The sequence below is a fragment of the Dendrobates tinctorius genome, unplaced genomic scaffold (assembly GCF_039654945.1).
Source record: "Dendrobates tinctorius isolate UK_male_01 unplaced genomic scaffold, ASM3965494v1 ptg000171l, whole genome shotgun sequence".
In the NCBI taxonomy this organism is placed as follows: domain Eukaryota; kingdom Metazoa; phylum Chordata; class Amphibia; order Anura; family Dendrobatidae; genus Dendrobates; species Dendrobates tinctorius.
The window spans coordinates 22,616,180-22,637,594 of NW_027361838.1; the positions used below are offsets into that span (position 1 = coordinate 22,616,180).

A 21,415-nucleotide genomic window follows, 5' to 3' on the forward strand; every position below is an offset into this window, starting at 1 on the left:
TAAATTTTAGTATTTTTAAGTTTTACAAAAGTGGGAACCAAAGTTTAAACTATTAACCAGAGTGACATAAGGTTGGATGGATACCAGTAAGTAGATGAGAATGACTGAAGTGTTACCTTGTATGTGTGCTAAGGATGAGCTGCCTGTACACAGATAAATGCATGCTGCACCCAGTGTACACTTGCTCCCAGCATTCTTATGGCTTAATTCATTTCTTGTTTTGAAACCTTAACCAAATATTTCTACCAGTCTTTTCCATGCGGCAAAGTAAGTATCATCTATATCCTATAGCTAGCTATGAGTTAAATGACCCATTAATAACAGATTTCAATGAGGAAATGACTTTTAATCCTTTGGGAGTTAATCCCTTGAAGCTGCAGATTTGTAACATGTCCCCTTCTGATATCTGGCAGGCACAATGTTATCATGGACTTTGTGTGGATTAGGTTGTGCCAATACTGCAATATCCACAGCATGTCTGACCTGAGTAGTAATAGATATGTGTGGATTCTGGGGACTAGATTTTATACCAGGATTTCATGCCCACAAACCTGTCATTAATCAGAAATGGAAATGTCTGTGTATATGGGCGACATACTGGGGGGTTCTAAAGGGCATGTCACACTAAGAGATATCGCTAGCAATATCGCTATAACTAGTGACGTTATAGCGATATTGCTAGCGATATCGCTGTGTCTGATACTTACCTACGACCGGCTCCCCCGCTGGTTATCGCTGATCGCGCGAGAACGTTCAGGACTGTTTCTCGTCGTCAGCTTCCTGCGGCGCTTCCTGCTGTGGCGACGAGCGACGCATGGAGCCGGGCGGGAGGACGCAGGATCGCCTGGTGTGACAGGTAAGTAGCGACCCCCGTCCCCAGAGATGTCGCTAGTGAGATCTGCCTGTGTGGCAGCTCACTAGCGACCACTTAGCGATGCACCAGCGAGCCTGACCGCGTCATATCGCTGGTCGGGATCGCTGGTACATCGCAAAGTGTGACAGTACCTTTAGTTCAATAGAATCACTGCACACATAGAATATGCTTAAAGTGGGTATTTAGTAATTGATTGACGGTGATGAAGCGATAGCTGACGTTTCGGCCTGATAGCGGCCTTTATCACATAGTCGCTGAAACAATAAAAAGATATACAATAAGAATCAAAAGGAATATTTACAAAATATACAACATGTACATAGAGCAAATATATCCAAAAAAGAGCATTATTTGCTAAAAAGTATTACTGCAATAGGATCATTAGAGAGCATAAAGACACCTTACACAAGAAAAAGGGATAAACTGGCGGCAGGTATTAGCATAAATAAAAGTAATTGCAAAAGTGTCATACCCCTTTAAAGTAGAGGGTTTGTAGTCACCGAGTAATTAGTGTCACTGCTAGGCAATTTTTCAAAGATTGAAGGTTATCCTGTGAGTGAGGATAAAGGGAGGCATGATTAATGCGCATAAGGACTCCTATAGGAGTGTAAACAAGTCAGAAAAAATTGGTATCCTATGTAGAGCGATAGGATACCCTGACATATACCAACCAGAGACGGACACTTTTAGGGGATCCGCTTAGCACACGTGTCGAGAGCAGCCATACTAGGTCAGCCTCATTGTACATACAGTAATCTGTAGGGCTGATGGTGGTACTTGTTGATATTATTATGCTGCCGTGTCTTTGCAATCACAAATTACATTTATAGCAACTATACTTATTACTACAATTACTTTCCTGTAACATATATTATTTTATTTTAACAGAGCCTATGAACAAGCAGGAATGATGCTAAAGGTGAGATTTGGGCACATGAACCACAAGAAGCAGTAGATTTACTTGACTTTCTACTTGTTTTGATCGTTTCTCCTAGCTATCTTTAGTGCTACGGTGTTTGAGATCTAGAACATTTACACATTTCATTACTTTTTTTTCTCTTTCATTATTAGGAAATGCAGAAACTTCCTGAAGCCGTCCAGTTGATAGAAAAAGCCAGCATGATGTTTCTGGAAAACGGCACTCCTGACACGGCTGCTATGGCCTTAGAGCGGGCCGGGAAGTGAGTCCATCAGTAATAAGCCTGTCTGCTCCACTCGGTCCTGTATTGATAACAGTATTACTCTTTGTATCATTTTGATTTCAGGCTCATCGAACATGTAAATTTGGAAAAAGCTGTCCATTTATATCAGCAGTCTGCATCTGTCTTTGAGGTACACTTGTATTCTGTATGTTATGTCTACATTACTTTTATGTACAAGCTCCCTAAACTGAGTGGGAGATGCATCAATGGATGAATGAACACACTGATCTGTACATCTGTCTACCATTTACAGTAGAAGAGTTGGTGCCTGCGAGGCATTTTTCTGATGAATTAAAAAAAAAAAAAGTAGGACTTTGACCAATATATCACTTAAAATGTATTTCCATGTCATACATTTATGGCTTATTGACAGGATATGTGATAAATATAAAGTAGATGCGTAATCTACCAATGGTTCCTGCATTCGTTTTGAGAACTTGTGAGTCTTTCTGCAGTCAGTGGAGAGATGGTCATAATTGCCATTTATTCTGTACAGAATACAATCCCCTCTCCTCTTAGGCAGCGTATGACGGGGCCCCTTTCTCGAGAACGATGAAGGTTCCATTGGTGGGATCCCCAACTGCTATACATTTATGGCATATCCAGAGGAAGATGGTATTACCTCATTAATGGCATTTCTGTATGATAAGACATGTCTATAGTGGAAAAAATAAACCTCTACATGTACCGTATATACCCGAGTATAAGCCGACCCCCCCCAAATTTTGCCACAAAAAACTGGGAAAACTTATTGACTCGTGTATAAGCCGAGGGTGCACAGTGTGTGGCCCCAGTTATGATGCACAGTGTGTGGCCCCAGTTATGATGCACAGTGTGTGGCCCCAGTTATGATGCACAGTGTGTGGCCCCAGTTATGATGCACAGTGTGTGGCCCCAGTTATGATGCACAGTGTGTGGCCCCAGTTATGATGCACAGTGTGTGGCCCCAGTTATGATGCACAGTGTGTGGCCCCAGTTATGATGCACAGTGTGTGGCCCCAGTTATGATGCACAGTGTGTGGCCCCAGTTATGATGCACAGTGTGTGGCCCCAGTTATGATGCACAGTGTGTGGCCCCAGTTATGATGCACAGTGTGTGGCCCCAGTTATGATGCACAGTGTGTGGCCCCAGTTATGATGCACAGTGTGTGGCCCCAGTTATGATGCACAGTGTGTGGCCCCATCATGCTGCTGCTGCCGCTGCCTCCCTTACAAAAAAACTAATCCTGCATACTCACCTCCGTCGCTGCCCCCTGCTCATCAGCGTTGCGCTCTGCAGTGACTGTGCAGGCAGAGAGCGCGATAGCGCCCTCTGACCTGAATGTCACTGCAGAGGACGCAAGACAGCAGAGCGCAGGGACAGGTGAATATGCCTCCCCCCCCCCCCCCGTTCTTACTCACCGGGCCCTGGCGCTTGTCTCTGCAGCTCCCCTGCTTGTTCCATGTTGTCGGCGCTGCTCTCTTCCTGGTTCAGCGGTCACGTGGTACCCGCTCATTAAATATGCGCATATTTAATGAGTGGGTACAATTTGACAGCTGAAGCAGGAAGAGAGCAGCGCCGACAACATGGAACATGCTGGGGAGCTGCAGAGAAGGGTGAGAATGATCTGACACCCCCGCTCCCCCTCCCCCGCCGATCCCCCCGGTATATGACTCGTGTATAAGCCGAGAGGGGGACTTCAGCCCCAAAAAATGGGCTGAAAATCTCGGCTTATACACGAGTATATACGGTATTCCTTTTGCCTGGATATGTCATAGTGTAACCATAGGTGCAGATTGCATGCATTATAGCTGAAATACCTGACCTAGCAAAACAAGCATGTATAGTAGCAATCCAAGCTCCGAAATGTTTATGACTGCTGACTCTGACATCATTTTAGACAATGTTCAGCGCTCTCCGCATACATTGATGCCGCGGACGTGTCTGCTCATTGTCTAGTTCAGTGCAGGGGCTGTCATGGAAGGAATGCCGGAATCCTTCCCGTACATGTTTCACAATGGATGAGATTTAAGAACACTTTATTTATGAGTACTGCCTATTATGACATTCTAGACTTACAATGACTCTCAGAAGGGTCAATGAAGGCTTAATGTAGTTTGACATTTCCAAGAGTCTCGCTTATTCTTCACCGTGGAAGAGAAATCATTGTGAAGTCACCAGCTAACCCATAAACTGTCCTGTAGCTTCGGCGAAATCCCCTTGATTACTTAGTTTATTTCTCAAAATTAGAAGTGAACGCTAAAAAAAGTCAGGTTTTTTTTTTTTATTTTTTAGAAATGTTTGCCTCCATATTACAAACTGAAGTTTAGACTTCTCTCCAATTTTCCATGAACTTTCCTACAAAGTGACTTTTCATCTGTAATCAGGATGTCTGATGCCGCCACATCCGTATTCGTGAAATACAATTGCCTACATTTATTACGCTTATCAGCCTTGGGTGTGACGTAAGATGGCAAAAGCTCAGAACTGCACAAAAATTGCATTTTGTTCAGCATTCTGCAGTTTCTAAATTACAAGTGCAATTTTGAGAAAAATTATAAGCCAGAAATGGTGCAAAGCTGAGTACAATTGTATGTATGCCTGCTCCATGCAGGAACCGATTGTAGATGCTGTACAAAGGAGAAGTCCAGCCATTTTTTGGATAATATTATGCAAATAGCTTTATTCCAAATTATATTAATAATTGGCAATCCTCGTACTACAAAATTGGAAGAATATAACATACGCATTTCAGACTTGTTTTAGTCCTGAAATGTGTAGGATTTATTCGTACAATTTTGTAGTACCAGGATTGCCTATTTGTCAGCTATTTGCATATTTGTACCTGGGACAACAGCTGGATTTCTTCTTTTGAATGCGGTTTCTCACCTCATCAAAGCAGGAGTGGTGCTTATCCGTGCCGAGGATTGCTGGTGAGCTGGATCGTTTTTGGTTTTTTTTGTTCGTTTTTGTAGATTTATCAGATAAAATGATCCTTTTGATGCACATGAATCAAACAGGCTTGAAATACCAGCCTTAAAGAGGTTGTCCACTACTTTACACGAGGATACTACTTGTGGGACAGCGCTACTGAGTATGTGTGACCATAGACGCTGGAGACGTCTGGAGGAAGTTCTGGGAGGTGATTTAAAAGTACAACAGCGGGCGCCATAATAAATATGTAACAGCATTGTCTATATACAGGAGCATTCAAGTATACACTCTCCAGCATTGAAATTTCACCAAGGAGGAAAAGTTGTCGTTAAGATAATCGCAGGATCAATAGAAATGTTAGGGATTTGCAATTGATGTAAAAATGGAAACAAAGATATTCAAACCATCTCGATTTCTTCAGTATCAAGCATTTGCTTATCATTAACATGTCTTTTAGTGACGAGCGAACATGCTCAGATAAGGTGTTATCTGAGCATTCTTGTGTGCTAACGGAGAGCTTTCGAGCATGCCGAAGACAATGTTCCAGTCCCCACAGCTGCATGTCTCGTGGCTGTTCGACAGCCGCAATACATACGGGGGAGTTCCTGTTTGTTACGCAATCCCTTCATGTGTTGTGGCTGTCAAATAGCAGCGAGACATGCAGCTGCGGGGGCTCAAACATATTTTTCCAGGGCGCCGAAGTCACTTGGTTTAGCACCCGAGCATGCTCACATAATGCCTTATCCAAGGACGTTCGCTCATCACTAGAGTCTATCAATCCTGTGATGTGATTTTATCTATCTGTCCTATCTTTACCGGCCACGGTGGAAGAAATGACTGAGCTGCAGTAGCACATATTGAATACTATGAAATATTACTGACTAGTAACTTTTTCATTAGTAAATCATAAGCATTCTATCTTCTTGTACAGAATGAAGAACGTTTACGACAAGCAGTGGAACTTCTAGGCAAGGCTTCAAGACTTTTAGTGCGAGCTCGCCGGTACGGTTTTCCTTTACAGTTCGCTGTCACACTATCAGCAATATGCATCATCACCCGTAGGGTATAACCAGATCACTTTAACATGTACATTATTAAAAACTCATGATACATATGTTAAATGGATGTCTGTGATGGCTGCTCTACGTTGGCATCTGTCACCCACAGCCGTTCATCTTAGAAAAGACATACACTGGCTTGGCAAAGGCCAAAAAGACATTCTTATCTGGTTTAGTAATTACTGACATTTTCCATACTTGATAATGGTAGGAAACATTGTTTTACTATTTTTCATTGTGGCATTGGAAATGTAAGACTAAATTAGCATCTGGATGTCGCTATCTCTCTTGGCATGGGGCGAATCTCTATAGTGTCTGCTGCATGTCACACTTTGAAGTAATAATAGCCACCTTAGCTGTATATTGTATAGGTGGTCGCCTCATAAACGTTGGTTGACCATTGAGTATAATACGGCTGCAGTGTTGTCTCCGAGCAAACCTGAACAGACATGACGGAGAACAGCTTTTCTTGCACCTCTGCCGCTGTGTTCTTGCGATTGGCGGGTTTCTGACTTCTGTGACCCTGTCGCCGCTGACAGGTACGGCTACCACATTATAAGTAAAGTGTCAGCACCAATCCTGACAAAGCCACTGAAATGCCCTCAGTAATGTAATGATTTCTGCACATAATAGATAATCCAGTTAGCGCTGATGCTGCCTTGGACATATGTACAATACAAATGCAATGAGTTGTAGCTCGGCCACCACCTTGTCTGTTATAGAGTTGTCAGTGTAATATGCTCGTAAATGTTATGCTCTTTCAGGCTCGATGAAGCTGTAGTGTCCATACTAAAAGAGAAAAATATGTACAAAGAAATAGAAAATTATCCGACGTGTTATAAGGTATGGAGCGCTATCATGTAGACTGGGTTTTGGGCAGTAGAGGGTGGAAGCTTTTGCATTTTAGCTACATTTAATTAATGTCTATTTCACAGATGTGAGATATTTCAGAATGTTGGATTATACATATGAAGGGATTTGTTTGCAAATGCCACAAATGGATAATAAATACACAAAATACATCCACTAAATAAGTTTCTAAGGGTAAATAGACAAGGGATCTGCGGGTAAACCAGAAAGACGTCTGGTCAATTGTAATACTGGTTTCCTTGAGGGCCTTGCACATGGCTTCCCATTTATTGGGTGCATGTATGTAATATAAATAAATATCGCACACATATAATCTAGAGAGAGATATACATATATGCATCATTGTGGCTCAGTAGTAGGCTGTGTTGCGTTGAATGGGGTCCTAGGTTCATAACCCGCCAAGGACAAGTAGTTGGGTGTGGGTTTCCTCCGGGTTCTCTGGTTTCCTGCTGTAGTCCACAAGCATACTGATTTTAGAATTTAGATTGTGAGACCCAAAAGATACAGTGATGACGATGTCTGTAAAGCGCTGCGGAATATAATGGCGCTATATGAGTGAGTAAAATAAATAAAAAATAGATATATCTCTCTATCTCTCTCTCTATAGATTGATATCTATATATAATTCTTTTTACATTTACATGACATGTCATATTCCTAATTTTTCTTCTTTATATGGATAGATCTACTTAATTTGGCTTATCTCAAAATTGCCCAGCTATTGAGTTGACATCATTGAAGGTTTTTGAAATTGTTATTTTCATGAATCCACCTCTTTATTAGGATATGTAAAAATTTGGTTTGAGCCCTAGTGGTGGTGCAGGAATGGTTTCAGTCACCGCTCTTTGCAACCCCTTCACGACGGGAGTAATTTCCACCTTTTTAATTTTTTTTGTTTTTTCCTCCACCTCAACCATCAAGGTTGTGAAACAAAACATTTAAGTTGAGACACCATAAATTATTTCTACTCCATCAGAACTGAAAAGTAATGTCTGATTTTCCTTAGTTAATATTCAGTATACATAACTAGAACACTATTCTTCTCAGTTTCAAGAGGCCATTGTGGTTTTTTTCTTAATTAAACAGAAGAGTACCAACAATTTTGTCCACATTTGTAGATTAGTAATCACCAAAATAAACAGAAATTTGAAAAAAAAAAATAGATGGCAGCAGGTGAGCTTAGTAGATTTCTTCCTCCCACTATTTCCACTTATTGGCATTTTACAAGGTAGGACAGTTTTGAGTTTTATTGTGGAAGATATATTTTCCTGTAATTATCTAAAAAGTTTAGTGATTGTGCAGAACTTGGGTGTTGATGACCAGTCCTTAGGATAGGCTATCAATATCAGATTGGTTGAGGTCTGACACGCGTACCCCACCAGTCTGCGGTATTACGCTCCAGTGGTGGCCAGATGTAGGCATTGTACGGAGTGGAACAGCACTGCTCCGTACGCCGTGTAGTGGCCATTCTCAGGTACTGCGGCTAATTACAAGCAGGAGTCACCGAATTGCTCTGATTTCAGTCAGTATTTGAAAAGCTTATTACATGAAAACATGGAATGAAATCATAGAGAACATGGTATTCCTGACACAGATGCTTTGTTTTGTCCTTTGTAATGACATTTCCAGTTGCTGACTTTTTTTTTTTATTTTATGTAGAAAACAATTGCTCAGGTGTTAGTCCATCTTCATAGGAATGATTACGTTGCTGCAGAGAAGTGTGTCAGAGAGAGTTACAGGTAAGAAGATCTGTGCTAAAGGAGACCGAACCTGACTGTATATGCATCATATACCGGGCAATGTTTCCTTCATTTACATAGCAGAAAGCAGGATTCCCACTGATGCAAGCAATATGGACAGATCATTGGAGCCTTCCATTTAGGCCACATTTGCACTTAGTTTATGTTCCCTACCTGGTTTTGGTTTTACTATTAGGCCACGTTCACACATTCAGTATTTGGTGAGTTTTTTACCTCAGTATTTGTAAGCCAAAACCAGGAGTGGAACAATCAGAGGAAAAGTATAATAGAAACGCGTCACCACTTCTGTATTTATTATAGTTTTCCTCTGATTGTTCCACTCCTGGTTTTGGCTTACAAATACTGAGGTAAAAAAACTGAACATCTCGTAATGGAAAGATTTGCACCTGTTCAGTGTTTTGGATCCTATCTTAGATTTGACTTGCAAAAAGCTAGCCTAAATATACAAGTGCAAACGGACTCTTGTGTGAACACATGCAGGCAAGCAGCTGAATGGCATTGAGTGCCGGTAAGGGTCTTTGACTGGAAGTCCTATAATGCCTGAGCTTCATAAAAGTCACGAGGGCATCTCTTTTAGACAAGAAAACACTATGAATATTGTAAAAACTGTTTTATCATGGGCTTTGGGCTCCATTCAATCAACTGTTTTCAGTGCTGTCTGTGTGCACAGTTGACCACGGACTGACTAATGGTAGCCTACGTGCTAATGTCCATGAACGATCTTCCACCTGGATCTCAGGTCTGTGTGGGGAAAAAAATGTCAACCTGCATTGTTCTAGTTTGTTTTGTGGATGAGCGTAGGACATGTATTGGCAGGCATCTACATGATGTGAGTGAGCACAGAGAGCTGCACATGGACCCAGTCACATCCACGATTTGCCGGTGTGATTGGCCACGTTATTACGATTGTCTAAGCCTAATCTATGAAGCTCTCTACAGTATGTAAGCATCGCTGATGCCACCCTAGCATCCAATCAGATCATTTCTTTAATGGTCAAAGCTGCGCCAAAAAAACAAAAGCTGAAATGATTGCTGTAGGCAAAAAACACATTTTGATGTTGTGGCCCTTGAATGAGAATGAGATTGGTTGCTCTCATGAAGCCTCAGTTATACTCAGTCTGCTCGTGCTGCACATTAATTGGCCTCCTATTAGTGCTCCCACGTACGGGTCTTTCTTTTCCATTTCTTATATTTTAGAGGGATGCAGGACCCGTCAATAAACTAATTTTGCAGAGTAAGCATATTGCTAATTGTAAAGTGGTTCATGCTTCCTTCCCTGACAGCTGTCAAGCGCAGCGTTCTTCTGCAAAGAGCTTTTTCATTGAATTACCGTGTATTGTTTAGTATGGAAATCAATAATAACTCAATTATGTGACCTTGTATACAATAAAACAATTTACTAACCCAGTGGATTGTATCACAAATAATCTGCAAACATATTGTTTTCTAACGAAAAAAGTCATAAAAGGTGTCAAATATTCTGCAACCTTTAAATGACTTTCTCAACTTTTCTGCGTATTAGATGTCAGATACTTTCTACATATCCATAAAGGGAGATGGCGTCATTGCAATCCTTTTCTAGACTAATAGATTTAGATCTGTAAATATATCTATTGTGTACTGAATTGATGAGGTATTTTTGTGGTTACTTAGATTTAGACCTGAATAGTCTAAATGGATTACGAAGTTGTAAATTCTGTATATGCCACTAAGAAATCTAGTCCCAGCCTGTGAAGATTCATTCCCCACCTTGGCTACAGGATCATGATGTAGCTGTGGTGCTCAGATCGGACCCCTCTGATCAGACCATATAATATGTCACACACACAGTTTTAGTATGACTTGAATTAACTGGTCTGGCACCTGAAGACAACGGTTGGCAGATTAAAATATTTCTCATTGTGTCTTATAGTACTGCATACTAAATAACGTTATTCACTATAGTTACCGTATTTACTCATTGATTGGATTTTACTGTTAATCATGTCTTCTGCACATGGCGCACTAAGATTGTTTTTTTTTTTTTTGTTTTGTTTAGTATTCCAGGTTTCAGTGGTAGTGAGGACTGTACTGCACTGGAACAGCTACTAGAAGGGTACGATCAGCAAGACCAGGACCAGGTGTATGAAGTTTGCAACTCGCCTCTTTTCAAATACATGGATAATGATGTAAGTGGCCAGAGTTTTGTTTTTTTGTTTTTTTTTCTTTTAATGATGCCCCAATGCTCTATTATCAATATTTTCAGTTCCAGAATTTGTGTCTGGATGCAGATAAATAATCAGAATTTTAGACACACATTGGATATTAGTGTCTAGTGTGGACACATTGGATATTAGTGTGTATGACAATAACAGTTTTATTTACTTAAAGGGGTTGTCCCACAACCAAAGTACATTTTAATTAATTAATAGTTTTTGGAATAATAATAATAATAATTTCCACAATTGGATGTGTTAAAAAAAACAAAAAAAACATTCCTGTTCTGAGAAAATCTTATAAATGTGCCCCTGCTGTGTACTGTGTAATAGCTGTGTCTGACCGTACAGGGACATGGTCGGCATTTACCACAGCTCCTGCTCGCTCTGTTGCTGGCTCAGATCTGCAGTAACGAGCTGACAACAAAATGTGTTGTGAGAATACCCGGTGTGCAGAGAGCAGCGTCGTCCCTTCAAATGTCATCACTGGTCTCTGCACGCTGGGTATTCTGACAACATTCTCTGTTACCGGCTCATTACTGCTGATCTGAGCTGGCAACCGAGCACGCGCTGTCATTGTGCACATCGCACAGTCCCTAAAACAAGCGTCACTGATGACGTTTTGTTTCATGCAGGGGCTACGAAGGTGACTGTAGCCCCTGACCCCTGTTATCGGTTCATTTAGGTATCCCATCATGCATTGGGATTCTCAAACAAAAAGTCATCAAAAAGGAAGTAGAAAAAAATAGAAAACCAGTTAGAGAGTGTAGTTAGGGAATTTTTTAATTTGAGTATATTAGCAAATGGTTTAGATTTTGGCACTAAATAGATAAGGATTTATGATGAAAATGACCGCAATCTTCAGTCTACCTTTTTAATTACTGACATGATACTTTATAACCGATTGTGTTCTAGAGCGTTTTTGCGTATTCATATTACCCTGACAGGTTTTGATCTTCCTGGTGGACCGGAGTGCCTCTATTAGTCCCTATACGGTGGGCCCCCTCCTTTGTCCAACACTTTTAATTTAGCAGTTAATATTAAAAGCGGTATCTCAGGAAATAAATGGTGAGGATCAGAGATTTCTCTAATCTTGTCCTTTACAATGAGAGTCTAGCGGTACATGATTTCACACAGTAATATTCAGAATTGAAAAAATATAACGAGCAATATTGTGAAACTAGACAGGTGTTTGCCTAATGTACACAGTAAAACGTGAGCCACATTTTAACATTTAATTTGTGTTGTATAGTATGCCAAGCTGGCATTGAGCTTGGTTGTTCCAGGAGGTGGCACAAAAAAGAAATCTCCAGCAGCCTCACAGAACGGTGTATCCCAGCCAACACAACCAGGCAGCTCTCAAGTGGAAGAAGATGACGATGAATATGCCGGAGGCCTCTGTTAGGATTGTTCATCTTGCCGAGGCTGCGCATATGCATATCTGACCTCTAGCCCGTCCCTTATATCTACAAAATACACCACATCGGATATAATATGAGATGTTTAATGATTTGCTTTGTTTCATGGCATTAGTATGAAAAAAAAATCTACTTCTACCACATTCTGTCTGTACAAAAGCTCCACTATATATATAAGATAATGGATATGGATCAATATTATTCCCCTGCTGCACAGTTAGCCTTTATCTAGATACCATCCTTGTGGCATGTAACTTTGTCATTGACAGATGATTGGGTGCGTTTAATTATTATGTTTGTACAAATGTGTTTTCCTGTAAATTACTGGAAGTAATTGTGACATTGCGATTAAATATTTATAACTCAACCTGTATGTCTGATGTCTGCACTTCAGTACCACCATTTGTACACCTCAACATGTCGGGGCGCACAATCTTTTTTGTCTTGGGGCCATAATGTCAGATTCAACCAACACCATGGGCCACAATAAAACATCTTAAACCTCACTACATAGATATTTATTAGGTGATTATTCAATATTTAGGACTCCCACCTACCAAGGAAATGGAGGTTTTCGTCTCCCATTCACAATCCAGAAAGGCAGGAACCATGGATTCTGCTTTCCCCATAGTACACTGCTAAAAAAATTAAAGGGAACACTAAAATACCACATCCTAGATATCACTGAATTAATTATTCTAGTTGCAAATCTTTATTCATTGCATAGTGGAATGTGTTTAGAACAGTAAAACATACAAATGATCAATGAAAATCAAAATTAATATCCCATGGAGGTCTGAATTTGGAATGAAACTCAAAATCAAAGTGGAATATCAAATTACAGGCTGATTCAACGTCAAGGGAAATGCCTCAAGATAACTGATGCTCAGTAGTGTGTGGCCTTCACGTGCCTGAATGACCTCCCTACATCACCTAGGCATGCTCTTGATGAGGCGTCAGATGTTCTGAGGGATTTTTTCCAAGACCTGGATTAAAGCATCAGTCAATTCCTGGATAGTCTGTGGTGCAGCATAGTGTTAGTGGCTGAAACGAGACATGATGTGCTCGCTTTATTTCAGGTCTGGGAAACGGAGACCAGTCCATAGTATACATGCCTTCATCGTGCAGGAACTGCTGACACACTTCAGCCACATGAGGCCTAGCATTGTCATGCATCAGAAGGAACCCAGAGCCAAATGCACCTGGATATGGTCTCACAATGGGTCTGAGGATCTCATCCCGTTACCTAATGGCAGTCAGGAGACCTCTGTCTAGCACATAGAGGGCTGTTTATCCCTCCGAAGAAATGTATCCCCACACTATTACTGACCCTCTGACAAACCGGTCATGCTGGAGAATGTTGCAGGCAGCAGAACGTTCTGCACGGTGTCTCCAGACTGTCATGTCTGTCACATGTGCTCAGTGTGAACCTGCTCTCATCTGTGAAGAGCACAGGGTGCCAATGTCGAATCTGCCAATCTTGGTGTTCTCTGGCAAATACTAATCTCACTGCACGATGTTGGGCAGAGGTGTGGTAGTTGGGCCCTCATACCACCCTCATGGAATCTATTTCTGACAGTTTGAACAGACACATGAATGTTAGTGGCCTGCTGGAGGTAATTTTGCAGAGCTCTGGCACAGCTCCTCCTGTTCCTCATTGCATAAAGGAGGAGGTAGCAGTCTTGCTGCTGGGTTTGTTGCCCACCTACGGCCCCCTCCACGTCTCCTGGTATCTGCTGACAGACACAACAACATTTCTTGCCACAGCTCGCATTAATGTGACATCCTGGATGAGCTGCACTACCTCATCAACTTCTGTGGGTTGTAGACATCGCCTGATGATACTGTATGTACCTCTAGGGGTGAGAACAGTGACAAAATGCAAAAGTGACCAAAACAACAGCCAAGAAGGATAAGAACAGAGAAATGGTCTCTGGTCACCCCCTGCAAAAACACTCCTTTTATAGCAGTTGTTTTGCTAATTGCCTATCATTTCTAGTTGTTGTCTGTTCGATTTGCACACCAGCAGGAGAAATTGATTCAGTCAGTGTTGCTTCATAACTGAACAGGCTGATTTCACAGAAGTGTGACTGACTTGGATTTACATTGTGTTCTTTAAGTGTTTCCTTTATTTTTTTGAACAGTGTGGTTAGACAGCGGATTTGTTCCCTTCTCCTATAAATTACAATGATTATGGCCGCAATCGTGTAGAGCCACTTATTTACTTCTACTCCTTATCTAGATGATGACTTGACCATACAGTTCACCATTAATAGTTACCTATCCCTACGGTGCTACCTGACTCTCCTCTACTCCCTATCATGGAAAATACATATGTGCAGCCGCTACACTGTCAGACAAGTGTCATACAGACAGCCATTGATGACCATATGTGGATTCACGCCATAGGTTTGGCAACACTGATTTATGTGAATGCAGTCTTGCCTGCTAGAGAATGCAGTGCTACCTGGTGATTCTCCTGCGCAGGGGCATACACATAATTCAGAGCTCCATTGTACTCCTTTCAGAAGTGCCACAACCTCACAGTATGGCTCTCTGGTCTGTAACATGGGCACTGATGGAGAAGCATGTGACTGGACCTGTCCTCCAAAGCCTCTATTGAATAGCACTGCACTCGGCACTGTTTTAAATAGGATCCGTCTCCAGTACTATCTGCATACATTACTAAATAGATCTTACACCTGATGAAACTGATGTTCTTACTTTGAAAATCCATGTCAAAATGACTGTATAATCCTTTTTTTGACGATTATACTCCTTATATTACAGTGAGCATTTAATATGTCCATCTAGAGATGGACTCATTTGAAAAATAAAAACTGTTCAATAAGGGTTATACAATTCTGACATGGATTTTCAAAGTAAGTACACCATTCACATGAGGTCTAAGAAAGCTATTTAATAATTATGTATGCAGTTTATATTGTAAAATCTGGTGGCAGATCAACTTGAATCATTTGTGGACGGCTGATCTTGTCCATAATGAATAGATATATTTCTAACCAAGGCCAATGTATATGAATCAAACTATATTTGCTAATGTTATATGTGACCTGACATGCCTTACATAGATCAAACAGTAGGGGGAGCTATTCCTCAACCTGAGTAATATACAAGTATGAGGCCATTTAACTGGAGCACAGATCCCAGAACCATGTCCTTGTGTCCAGAATAAGTTTCGCTAGTTTTCGCTGTTACCAGAAGATCTGTGCACCTCCGTCACTACCATTGTTTTTGCCTCTTAGCACTAAATAAAGCATTGCCTTATGATTTCAACTGAAAACATAGAAAGCTAATTAAAATGTATTCACATTTTTCTAAATGCAGTAAGGTCCAGAAATATTTAGATAGTGACCGAATCTTTATGATTTGGGCTTTTCAGGCCATTATTTTGGATTTAAAATGAACCAACTGAGATGTAAATGAAGTGTAGACTTTAAGGTTTAATTAAGGGGTTGAGCAAAAATATCCTGTGAAATGTTTTGGAATTGTAACCATTTTTCTACAAAGCCTCCTCATTTCAGGGGCTCAAAAGTAATTGGACAAATTAACTTCACCTTAAAATGTTAATTTTTAATACAGTACTTTTATTGAAGTGGTCTTGGCAATCGTCCCCCATAGGTCAGCCAGGGAATTCAACGAGAGTTTATAGTCAAACTTTAGTCTCTTTAAGAAGCCAAATTTTGTAAAAATCCATTTTTAAGGAAAGGATTAAGCAAATTTTCTGGCACTGAAAATACTGGCATAGAAATTTAGAACATTTTTTCTTTAAAGGGAATGATGTTCCCGGGGTTGCGCGAACGACACTCAAATCTGCTGTGAAAAATTCTGCGCTTGCGCAGTGTCGATTGGTGAGCCACACATGTGCCGTAATGAGCGGCTCCCCACACATGCGCAATGAAGCTGTGTGTAGTACTTAGCTTCACTGACTGTGTGCGCCCGGAGCCGCTCGTCATGGCGCATGCGCAGCTCCCCTCTCAACGCTGCGCAAGTGTGGGATTTTTCAAAGTGGACTTGAGTGTCATTCGCGCAACCTCGGGAACATCACTCAAATTGTTTGGCCTGCGACAACCATGACTGAATGAAATGAAGCACACCCCTATGACTAAATGAGTTTCCATAATAAGAAGGACATGACGGGTTCCCTTTAAATTGAAGTTCAATATCTTTTGGTAGATAACTACCTGTAAAGATATTAGCAAAAATCTATCCATTCTTCTGGCAAAGCTTATATAGTTATTATTTATATAGCCCCATTAATTCCATGGTGCTGTACATGAGAAGGGATTACATACAAATTACTGATCACTTACAGTAAACAAACTAACAATCACAGACTGATATAGAGGGGAGAGAGGACCCTGCCCTTGTGGGCTTACATTCTGCAGGATGGTGGGGAAGGAGACAGTAGGTTGGGGGAGTTGCAGCAGCCCCGGTGTTGGTGAGGTGGTAGCTCTAGTAGTGGTGAGGAGGCAACGGGGTCATTGCAGGCTGTAAGCTTTCTTGAAGAGGTGGGTTAATAAAGTAACTCCAGCCAGCAAGGAGGGAATATTTACGTGAATAATACGGCCTGTGGGCTTGAATGAAACCACATTACGTGGAATAGCCTGCTGGGTCCCGTCACATGTTATATTACCGGGCCTCTTTACTTCTGTGTTTTTGTGAGTCAGCCTTTCTTGCAATACTTGTTGATTTAACAGTAAGAAAACCCTCCAAGGATAAAACAAATCTGGAAGCAATTGAAATGTTGGAATAGAGATTCGAAAGCTCATGGCCAATTTGACTTAGAAAAATGAAAGTGTATTAAGCCCATTACTTCCCATACCTTATCCGCCGATGCTCCTATGGTGGAACTTTAACCGTCCAAAATTCCAGCAGGTCAAAGGTAGGTAAACCTATTGAAAAATCTGTGAATAAATGGAAAAAATAGACGTCATGCTCATATTCCTATCCTTCAAACTGTCAACAATCTCACAAAACTGAAGCAATTTCAGACTTAAAGAGTAACTGTAATACATGGAATTGTGTTTCCTTACCCTAAATTCTCAATAGCATTATATGGCCAACTCAAGAAATATCTTCCCATCGCTCAAGACTGAAAGAGGCCCCACGAATGATTGTCAAATCTCTCAGTTCTGTTCTAGTCCGGATGTGCAATAACACCAGATTTCTAGGATTTGAGGGCTAATTGGATGATAATTAAATATTTAGGCTTTTAGGTTTCTATATTATGTGAGTGGTTGCCTTATTAAGGCTAAGATTACACTAGGTGTTTTTGCAGCTTTTTTTAATGCTCTCTTTTTGCAAACTTTCAGCTGTCTTTTACAGTACCAGCAAAGTCTGAGATTTCAGAGATCTCATGCACACAGCATGTTTTTTTTTTTTTTGCTCATCAGGATTTTGTGCTTTGCATGTTTTTTTGCACAATGGATCATGTCACTTCTTTCAGTGTTTTTCACCCATTGAAATGATTGGGTGGTGAAAAAATGCAAAAAAAAAAACAAAAATGCAGGTATCACGCTTTGCTGCGTTTTTGTGCCAAAATATGATTCTATAGAAAACTATAGAATATAGGTATTTCTTTCAACACTAAACTTTATAAGCATGCACAACAAACAAACTTAGCATGCAAAAACCGCGTGAAAAACGCAGCGAGAAAAGAAAAAATAAGGAGAACAAGCTTTTTTTTCTGTAGCTTCTTTCCTGCCAAGTGATCAGGTTTTGCTGCAGAAAAAAGCCCAGTGTGAACTTACCCTTATTGTGTTTAAAAGTTTGTTGTTGTGGCAGATTCCAGTATGCAAAGCCAACTAAATAAACAGCATGGCTTTTACTTGTTATACTGTAAATATGAGGACAATGAGAAAGCCAAATTGTACCAAATTATTGTACCAGATAATGTGCTTGTTAAGGGGGGTTTCCATTCATTTATTATCAAATAATTTTTATTAAACTTTTGATTATTAATAATAGGGAAAGAGGGGAGGGAACGGGAAAAAATATGAAAATTAGAGAACACATTTTATGCAGATTTTTAGCATAGATATGCAAATATGAAAGGTAAAGCGTACACAGAAATCACTTATAATTTAGTGACACAGTACAAAAAAGAATAATATAGTCTATCTAACTATACAAAATCAAACTAAGTTTCCATTCATTTAGAGCATCAGCTCCATGGCGCACCATCCACACAAATCACCATCGCCACTTGCTTGGACAAGAGCTAGCGCTCCTCATGCCGCAGCCCCCTCACACTGAGAAGGTAAAATTAAGCTATGTGCAGACGTATGCAGAAAATTTCTGCATAAAAACAGGACTCCTTCCCAGAAAACGCACGTTTTTTTCTGCGCGGTTTTGCCGCGCGTCCCCAGACACACAGAAAATAGCCAGAAATGCGGAATTTACTGCAAAATTAATGAGCATGCTGCGTTTTTTACCGCAAAGCTTTTTTTCGCTGTAAAAAACGCATCAATATGCACAGAAAGTGCAAAATGCATTAAAATGAATGGGAAGCTTTTAAGCGTTTTTTGAGCGGATTTTTTTGTAAATCCGCTGGAAAACCGCGAAAAAAAAACGCTGTGTGTGAACACAGCCTGACAGATATGAAGGAGAAATAGTAATGACACATTTTGACCTACCAAAAGGCTTAGTTTATTGAGTCATAACTGCAGATATGTGAAAAATGAGGATGAATAAACTCATGGAGATCAACATCCAACACTGCGGAGACACCATCACATGATTCTCAACACAGTGATTCAAGAGCAATGCCCCCATCCCTTATGGGAAATATGTAAAAACATACAAAGCACAAGCCGCGGAGACACCATCACATGTTTCTCAACGCAAGCAATGGCTAGCCAGGTCTTTCCCCGGGAAGGAACAACCACGGGAAGGGCAGTCTCCAATGAAGGAAACCACCTATGCCAAAACATGGTATCCATCCACAGATAGCTGTTTCAGAGTATTGCCCCTCGTCAGTGTGGAGTAGGAAACTGGCCAGTAGGAGCAATGCCTAGTAGAAGACTGTGAAAAATGAGGGTGAATGAACTCATGGAGATCAACATCCTACACTGCGGAGACACCATCACATGTTTCTCAACACAGTGATTCTAGAGCAATGCCCCCATCCCTTATGGAAAATATGTAAAAACATACAAAACACAAGCCGCGGAGACACCATCACATGTTTCTCAACGCAGTCATTCTAGAGCAATGCCCCCATCCCTTATGGGAAATATGTATAAAAACGTTAGCATTGCTCCTACTGGCCAGTTTCCTACTCCACACTGATGAGGGGCAATACCCCGAAACAGCTGTCTGTGGATGGATACCATGTTTTGGCATAGGTGGTTTCCTTCATTGGAGACTGCCCTTCCCGTGGTTGTTCCTTCCTGGGGAAAGACCTGGCTATTCATTGCTTGCGTTGAGAAACATGTGATGGTGTCTCCGCGGCTTGTGTTTTGCATGTTTTTGCATATTTCCCATAAGGGATGGGGACATTGCTCTAGAATCACTGCGTTGAGAAACGTGATGGTGTCTCCGCAGTGTTGGATGTTGATCTCCATGAGTTCATTCATCCTCATTTTTCACAGTCTTCTACTAGGCATTGCTCCTACTGGCCAGTTTCCTACTCCACACTGATGAGGTGCGGAGTTTCCTGAATACCTTGAGTGTTGTCTCTTGGCCTTCCGGCATCGCCACTTCGGTGGCTTAAGCCGGTCGCTGCTTTTGGGAGATAGCCACGAGGTTTTGGGGAGGAGACCCTTGGAGTTGTGGACGATGGGAGTCCGACTTCAATTCTCTGGGACCGGTGATAGCCGGGTCAAAAATGGATTTAGAATTGACATCGCTGAAGATAAGAAGTTGCATTTTTCCCTGGGATATTTGGTCAACATGGTGTTTTATGACATCCTGAAGATTCGGAAGTCCACTATAATATGCCTGCAGGAGTTTAGGAGAGAAGGCAGGTATGTACTGGTGCTATCTTCTATGGCGGCTTGCCAGAATTTGTTTACTGCCCTGAAAAATGGAGTGGCAAATCCTTTGCTGGAAGGTCTTACCTTTACTGTGCTGTACTCTTAAGGGAGATATCCCACTTGTAGTTTTCATGCACAACCCTTTTGTTTCCCTGGAGGACATTGCTTTATTTTTGAAAAGACATTGCATTTATGTTCAGTACTCCCACAGGGTCCTGAATGGAGAAGGGCTCTGGACTGGGACGTACAAATTTTTTGTGAAATTTGGGATGGATCCCCAAGGCCCGGGAGGCATCCATTACCCCCCTCTTAATTTTTCAATTGGGAAAAATACTGGTTTTTGTTCTTTCCAGATGCCCCGATGTATTGCAGGAGGTGTAAAAATTTTGGGCATACCCAGGATAGTTGCAAGGAGATGCCAACTTGCAGGAATTGCAATGCTTCTGGCCATATGGCAAAAGACTGCACAAATCCTGTTATGTGTAATGCTAGTGGTGAGGAGGGCCATAAGTATCGGGACTGTAAGGCCAGGATCAGTCCTAGGTCTTACGCTGAGGTCTCAGGTGGGGCAGCTGCACCCCCTGCTGCTGTTGTTGACATTCCACAGGTTTCAGACCCGGAACTTATTGAGGAACCTGAAATCATGGATGCACATGAGGAGGCCCTGCCCCAAACGGAGTCTCCCAGCCCAGAGGTGGCAGTTTTGGAAGCTACTGATGTTGAATGTGAGCTCCCTCTTCAGCCTGATGTCTGTGGGGAGGGGGAGTTGGAGAGTACTCTTGGCAAAACCCCCAGTGTATCTTGGTTTGCTACTGAGGAGGAGTTGGCCAGTTGTGGAGATCAAGGTGACTTCACTCTTGCGAGGTCCTCTGAGGATGAGGAGCCTGGAAATTCCTGTAAGAAGCCCAGAACGGATTGGGCAGACCCCGGTGAAGTTGGTTTAAGTCCGGTGAGTGAACGTAGTTACCCTCAGAATGTCTTCTCTCCTGACACCAATGCTTTTTTAGGCATTCCCGCAGACGTAAACAGATTCAAGGAGTTGCACTTCCAGATCGAAGACGAAAACGGCTGAAGAGGAAGTGGCGTGTTTGTCGTCATGTAAATAACACAGTCATGTTATGACT

The 21,415-nt window shown here is 41.4% G+C and overlaps 1 protein-coding gene across 1 annotated transcript in view; it reads left to right on the top strand.

Annotated features, from left to right (window-relative positions):
* Positions 1-12,658, top strand: part of NAPG (NSF attachment protein gamma) — a 34,286-nt gene extending 21,628 nt beyond the window's left edge. Inside the window, exons 4-12 of the mRNA XM_073550975.1 lie at positions 250-267; positions 1,763-1,793; positions 1,946-2,055; positions 2,140-2,206; positions 5,922-5,992; positions 6,813-6,891; positions 8,578-8,657; positions 10,717-10,846; positions 12,126-12,658. Of these exons, the coding sequence (XP_073407076.1) occupies positions 250-267; positions 1,763-1,793; positions 1,946-2,055; positions 2,140-2,206; positions 5,922-5,992; positions 6,813-6,891; positions 8,578-8,657; positions 10,717-10,846; positions 12,126-12,278 (739 nt within the window). The 3' untranslated portion in view covers positions 12,279-12,658. The remainder of the gene's footprint in view (positions 1-249; positions 268-1,762; positions 1,794-1,945; positions 2,056-2,139; positions 2,207-5,921; positions 5,993-6,812; positions 6,892-8,577; positions 8,658-10,716; positions 10,847-12,125) is intronic.
* The last annotated feature ends 8,757 nt before the right edge of the window (positions 12,659-21,415 follow it).